Genomic DNA, 7,306 nt, shown 5'->3' on the forward strand with positions numbered 1-7,306 from the left:
TAAAAAAACACATTATTTTCCACATACTGTACATTATTGTTTCTCCTCTATGCCCCGCCTTTCTAAAATGCGTTGATTTTTACAAAGCTCATTGGTCTGAAAAGCAAGGTGTGCTGTGATTGGCCAGCTATCCAGTGCGTTGTGATCGGCCGAATATCTCATGTTTGTGATGGAAATGTTACGCCACTTACCATACTGTGATGCCGTGTCCCGGCCGGAGCGACGAGACAAAAACATTACTCGCGTTTGAATCATCAGTGGCAAATCCTTTAAATATAAAAAACATACTTGCAGTCTGTGAGTCAGAACAGCCGGTATTGTTGTCTACTCTTCCAGGATCAGGAAACAGTCCTCCATAAAATGCGCTGCACACATCTGAATATTTGGGTTGAACTGTTCTGGAACAGTGTTGTAAATACAACTTAACCACTGATTTCTAGTCGTGTCCTCTTTTGGAAGGCCAAACAAAGTAGTTTTGCTTTCGCAACGAAACACAGCGTCACACACGGCGGGCTAGAGTAAGCGGAGGCCGATGGGCTTGAGTGAGGAACGGCCGGCAGGCTTGAGTGAGAGGCGGCCAGCGGGCTTGAGAGAGGAACGGCCGGAGGGCTTGCGGCAACCACATGTGACGACCCCAGGCTGGACTCCGCTTTGTCCATGGTGAAAGCCGATCCGGCGATCCACAACGCAAAGTTGATGTATTTCCTCAGCGACTAGCACGGATCAGCTCTAGGCATGACGAAGCGGATATCATCCTCTTTTGGAAGGCCAAACAAAGTAGTTTCACTTTCACAACGAAACACAGCGTCTCCACAACATGGCCGCGGCGGCAACAGCGAGGATAAAAGTTAAGCCTTCTTTCTTTGTGTGAACATTTGGGTGGCGTTATGCAAATCTTCCCACATCGTGACGTAGACATGTGGGGGCGTGTTAGGTAGGCGTGGTTGACTCTTAACTTTTATAAAGAATATCTCTTTGGATTTGAGACTTTAGTCTTTGCAACTTTACAGATCTTGTTTATGCACCAAGAGCTTGTAACACTCCAAAGAGAAAGGAAAAATTGAAATCACATTATATGACCCCTTTAAAATTGAAAGGGTCAATGTTTATTGCATGTTGTCTTTAAAATGAAACATTCTCTAATTTTTAGAGGTTTTCAGAACCCAGATGGTTGTTCCTTGCTTGTGTGGAATAATTTCCATGTCATTCAGCGCCTGTGTTCTCCTGATCCGATCTGGCAGGTTAGGTGGGTTGGCGCATCTGCTCATTGGCCTCTGTTTAAAAGCTGGCGGCGATGAGGTTACAGGAGTCGTGTGGGGTTGCAGTACAGGAGAGAGCTGATCTGAACTCTGCAGCCGTGAAGGTGCTCTGCAGAGCACAGGGCAGAGCTGCAGGATGGCAGTGCCAGCTTGGTGCCTAGTCATCTGTGAGTCCAGCATCAGGAGGGGAGAGAATTGACTGTGCCAGCTTGCTTTACACATCCCTAGCAAAATGTCTCTCTCTATCGCTCTCTCGTTCTTGCTGTCTCTTTCTTTTCTCCAGCTGTGGTGACTCAGCAGGACAGTGGGTGCAGATAGAGAGAGAGAAAACTGCAGTATTACATTTGAGGTCATTTTAGTTAAACTCTTAACATCTCCCAAGCCCAAATACCTAAATTCAGCCCGAGGCTAGCCATTCATAATCATGAAATTAGTATTCCTCGAAAGCAACAAGAAATCCTTCTGGATTTACCAAAGCCCATTTTTTCCTTCAAAATGCTTAATGTCAATATTTTTGAAGTATATTTTTTAATGACTTTTGTTTGACTGTTATGGGCATTTTAATGGCTAGTACTGATGTGTAGAGAGCATAATGAAAATGAATACAAGCTAAAGAGTTTCCCGCTAGTAAATACACTGTTCAAAAGTTTGGGTTTACAGAGATTAAAAAAAAAAAAAAACTGACCCTGTTAGAGTTCTCCAAAATTTTTGTAAGCCTTTCTATGCAAGCATGTGAGAAAATGAGCCGATTTCTCTTCCTTTTTGACGTAGGAAGGGGTTCTTATTATAATATTACTGCTAGGGCTGGACCAGAATATTCGATTATTCAAATATTCGTTCGGTGGGTTGGCATTCGATTTTCAATTTTGAGATTCGAATATTCTTTCTTTTTTTTCTTTTTTTTTTCTCGAACACCTGGCATCCCCCATGAAACTGTTCTCATTCGCGCTTGAATATGGATCGCCCATGAGTGAACGTCATGAATGTCATGATTCAGTTCATCTGGAAGAGAAGACAAAAATGCAGAAGACCTCAGCTGTGTGGGAGCACTTTAAATTGAGCGAGGACAAGACAAAGGCAGTGTGCCAAATATGCTATTTGAAACTGGTCTACCACAACAGCACATCAAGTTCTGTAAGTAGTATGCCTATAGTATATTGTATACTATTGTATAGTATATTGTAAAAACGAGCTGCTTTTATCCACCATGTTAATCTGTCATTTTACACATGATAAAAGCATGCACTTAATTTGCTTGGAAAATACTTGCGAATATGGCAGCAAATATAAACATGCAATTTTTTTCCCAGCAGTTTACCTTCTACTGCTCTAGAGGAGATCTGCATGGAGGAATGGGCCAAAATACCAGCAACAGTGTGTGAAAACCTTGTGAAGACTTACAGAAAATGTTTGACCTCTGTCATTGCCAACAAAGGGTATATAACAAAGTATTGAGATGAAATTTTGTTATTGACCAAATACTTATTTTCCACCATAATTTGCAAATAAATTCTTTTAAAAATCCTACAATGTGATTTTCTGGATTTTTTTTTCTTCTCATTTTGTCTCTCATAGTTGAGGTATACCTATGATGAAAATTACAGGCCTCTCTCATCTTTTTAAGTGGGAGAACTTGCACAATTGGTGGCTGACTAAATACTTTTTTCCCCCACTGTATGATTGACAGGCAAAATCTCTTGAGGTCAGTTAGCCTATTTTTCAACACTCAACATTAAAAACATATTTAAACACACAGCCCAAGACAAATGCTAACACTTATCCTTCAACACAAACTTTCAACTGCACCTTAATGAACCAGCCCATATCACGGCGTAACCCTGAGTTGATTGACTTTCCATGACAGTCCAGAAAACAGGCTGCCTGCAAGTCATGACAGAACTATTTTTTTAATAAGATGAATGGCAATACTTTTCAAAAATTTGGGGTAAGATTTTTTTGGAAAAAAAAAATACTTAAAGGATTAAAGGACAGCTTTAAAGGACAACACCGTAACAGTTGCTCTTTCATTGCTCAGGAGACTTAAATGAAGGAAAACCAAGAACAATTAAATATGTACTTTCTCAGTGCAGATTTCTTGTCCATTGAAATCTAAACACAGTTTAAGACAGTGCTGAGGTCTCATCAACAAAAGCAGAAGTCTACATTTGCTCCCCATTAAATGTCATTTCTGTCTAGAAGCAGCAATTAGAGGTATAAATAAAAAATAATAATTTTTCTTTCTAATGAAAAAGTTTATTTTGCAACTTTGCAAAACTTCAGATTCTGTCCGAATATTTTTAGTTAAGCTGTCACTGATAACACGAGACTTATCGCTGTGCGACACCAGTGACACACTTACTGTTTCATTGTGGCATTTTCACATTTCCTCTGGATATTAATTTTGCATATGAAGTTCACCTGGTGTGCAGATGGCAGCGGTGTGTTCATAAATGTGAGCAGGTCTCTCTTTGTTCAGTTGACTTAAACCTAAAACAACTCATATACAAGCCAAAATGGAGGCAGTAATGCAAGTCCACACCTCATCACAGAAACATCTCACAGGCACTAACTTTAGACTGAAAGGATGTTGAATTACGACAAATGCTTTAAAAGTTCAGGTGTTTGTGCTGATCTGAACAGAAGGCAGAAAAGCTGAGGGAGAAAGTGCTCTGATTGGGAGAGCAGGATGAAGAAAAGCTCCTCACAGAAAAGAGGTCTCGACTTGAACGCATCCCCTCTGGTTCAAGTGGCCTTGCTGGAGAGATGAAGCCAAAGTCAGACAACTGTCATCAGCTGTCCACAAATACTGTCATTCACTAAATCAGGGGCCATGGAGGATAAGCGTGCGTGTGTGTGTCTGTGAAAGAGAAAGAAGCTCTCATTCAAGTCATGGAGGAACCGAGTGTATATGTGTCCCATAGAGAAGCTCTTCAGAGTGTATTTTCAGCTCTGGCTCTTCTGCAGAACTCAGAAGAGAGAGCTCATGATTTGTTTTTGTGTTTTTTTTAATTGAATGTCCAGTTTTAATCTCAAATATGTCAAATTACATTTTTTCACTTTTATTTTAAAACTTGGAACTGGAGCCCATAGTTGTTCCATAAACTATCATTTAGCTTAATTTTGAGCATCTTAATTTCAGGCTGATCCAGGAGCGCTTTCTTTGTAACTTAAAGGGATAGTCCACCCAAAAATAATTTACTCACCCATGTCATTCCAATTCTGTATGATTGACAACTGCGGAACATCCAAGAAGTTATTTTGTTGAAACGTTGGGAACCAAACAACATCCATTCTATTTTACATATGGTCCCTTGAATACAGCGCTTCACTATGCTGACGTAGTATACTGTAATGTCACTTAAAATCTGTCAGGAAAAAAAGCCACAAGAAACATGTCCTTGAGAAACAGCAGTGACCCTGCAACAGATCTCACACACTCACTGCTGCAGAGAGAAAGAGAGAGAGGAGGCCGTGTCCTTCTGGGAACCAGAGAGAGGTCATTCAGTGTCTGAGTGTGTCCTCGCTTATGCGGTTGAATTCTCCTTCAGAGTTACTGCTCTAAAACACCAGCAGGTGTGCAAGCAGATCGGTGGGAAAGTTACTCATCTCTTCCGTTTCTCCAGCTCCTCCCTAGAGCCCGTTGTCAGTGTTACTGCCTGTTCGAGCTGAGCTGGGAATACATCTTCATAACTCAGATCTCATTTTAATAAGTGACACAAGCAGATTCTGCACAAATAATAAGCAACCATCTCATATTAGCACAAACCTCTTCCTATATGTCCCTGAGAGAAATACCGCTCTGCTTTCAGCCTGGAAGGCCTTATGGTGACGGACTCTGATACCTGTGTTTTACGTTTTTGCTCTGAATAATGTAATTTGTGTAACATGCAAGCTCACTTTATTCCTGTATCAATGCCTTTTTACCGTGCTGTCTGTCTCTCTCTTCTCCAGGAGGATTTAGGCAGTCGTGTCGGGTTGTCACCACGGAGAAAGCAGGAGAGAAAGTAATTGCGTTGTTGCAGTGCTTGTAGAAATCCCATCAGCCCTGTGTAGGCAGGCCTTTCACAGAGCATAAAGAGCCGGCTAAAAATTTAAGCATCCACAGACAGGGCAGCAGCAGTGGTGGTGGGCAGGGAAACACCTCTCGCATAGAGCCAAGGTGTCACAGGAAGCAGATGAAGCTGCTGCTGGTAGTCTCAGAACAGGGCCAGCTGCCGTTTCCATTAGCTAGATCTGTGCTGATAAGAACAGGAATGCTGGTAAATACCCAGGCTGAACAACCCAGATAACCTGGGTGGATGTGCTCTTGTTTTAGGCTCTGATCTCCAGCCACTGGATTGATTTGCATCCTGAATGAGTGTCAAATACAAGCTGCCGGTGCTGATGCAAATAGACCGGTAGATAGACAGTCACATATTTGCTTCACGTGCCTGTGAGTGAACTTTCAACATCTTCACTTTTGATTGGCATGTTGGCTGGTGGGTTTGGTTATTGCACGTTCAATGACAGAATAAACAGATTTATGTAGTGTTTAAAGGTGTAGTGTGTCATTTCTTTTTACTAGAATCACCAGATGGAACTGCAAATAGAACAAACGTTTTCAAACAATTGCTGGATTTAGGGCTGATACTGCTGTTCAAATGTTTGTAATAATTAAGAATAGGGCTGCCACTAACATTTTATTAAACGTGCAACTTTGCCATTCAGTAGTGTTCCGTAAAAAAGTATAAATGTAAACAAGCCATTGACGAAATGTAAAACTAAAAGAGTAAAAATGTAAACAAACCTAATAAAAATTTAATAAAAAGAAAATTATTACAAAAGTTTGAGAAAGTCAGCATGTTCTTAATGTCAGTATATCCACATGTTCTGGGCTTCTGTTCATTACAGCTGAGAGTGCAACTACAAAGGGGAAATAATGTTTCAATTAACCCCAACAGTTGGGTTTTCACATTAAATAAATGCAATGTTTAGAGTCCACTAGAATCAAGTATTAAAAGTTATTATTATAAAAAATTTTAAGTATTAAAAGTACTCTTAGAAATGTGTAAACAACAGATTTAAACAGACATCTCCAGCATGATGAAAAAATGAACCGAGGACTTCAGTAGTGACACTCCAAATGAAATCCAAATTTCTATGAAATCTTTTTTTAAAGCAAAAGTAAAGTGCAACAGAGTCCATTTCATAGACCAAATCACTGAAATCAAAGTTCAGTATTATAGTGTAAGAATGACAACATGTCCACGTGTTCTGGTCTACTAATAATAAAATATTATAATTAATAAAATAAAAATAGATGTAGGTTAAGTGAACAATATCCTTTAAATTTACTTAAAATACATATAATAGCAACGAGGCAATAATAATTAGTTCAAATAAAGTATCAAAAGCAAGAAATCATATGGTTTTATTGAACAAAACTTAAAATACTGTATTAGAATGTAGTAGAGCAACTGATACATAATTATAATATAATATAATTTCTATTATAGATCAGCGAATAGAGCTAATGTACAGTACGCATTACAACAAAGGCCTGCAGGGGGCGCCAACGGCCTGACGATTGTTTTTACACACTACTGTGCGATCTAATACTCGTTTAATATTTACCAAGCATCATTTAATTCAAATGTCCACTTAATCTTTAATATTTGGCCATTTCTTTACGACAGAAATGCTATAGCTGCTGTAATTTAATGAATATGTGGACATCAAAACGTGTAAACTCAGAGTGAGGGTTTGAGCTTTTATTTTGAAACCGCGAGGATTTATAAATGATTTACCTTACAAATCTGATGAAATGGCGCACGTTGCGTTCCCAGATGAACGTTATAATAAACCCAAACTCACAACAACATGCAGAGATGGCGTTTGAGCCACACATGTAAATGATAACAGTTCCTGTGGAACAGCATTTACTGTGAACGGAGCTGCTGTGAGACACACGTACGTAACCTACACACCTATAACTTCATCACATAATTATTTAATTAAATCATAGCGTTTGTGAATTCACAGTTATGCTTAATTATCATTTTTAAGCG

General features: G+C 39.5%; 1 protein-coding gene across 1 annotated transcript in view; it reads left to right on the forward strand.

Annotated features, from left to right (window-relative positions):
* The window catches only part of LOC107578420 (RNA-binding protein Musashi homolog 2-like), a 105,887-nt gene extending 100,247 nt beyond the window's left edge, over positions 1-5,640 (forward strand). The window contains exon 6 of the mRNA XM_016264381.1: positions 5,575-5,640. Within this exon, the coding sequence (XP_016119867.1) occupies positions 5,575-5,616 (42 nt within the window). The 3' untranslated portion in view covers positions 5,617-5,640. The remainder of the gene's footprint in view (positions 1-5,574) is intronic.
* The last annotated feature ends 1,666 nt before the right edge of the window (positions 5,641-7,306 follow it).

This window comes from Sinocyclocheilus grahami, unplaced genomic scaffold (genome assembly GCF_001515645.1).
Source record: "Sinocyclocheilus grahami isolate Dianchi unplaced genomic scaffold, SAMN03320097.WGS_v1.1 scaffold32.1, whole genome shotgun sequence".
NCBI lineage: Eukaryota > Metazoa > Chordata > Actinopteri > Cypriniformes > Cyprinidae > Sinocyclocheilus > Sinocyclocheilus grahami.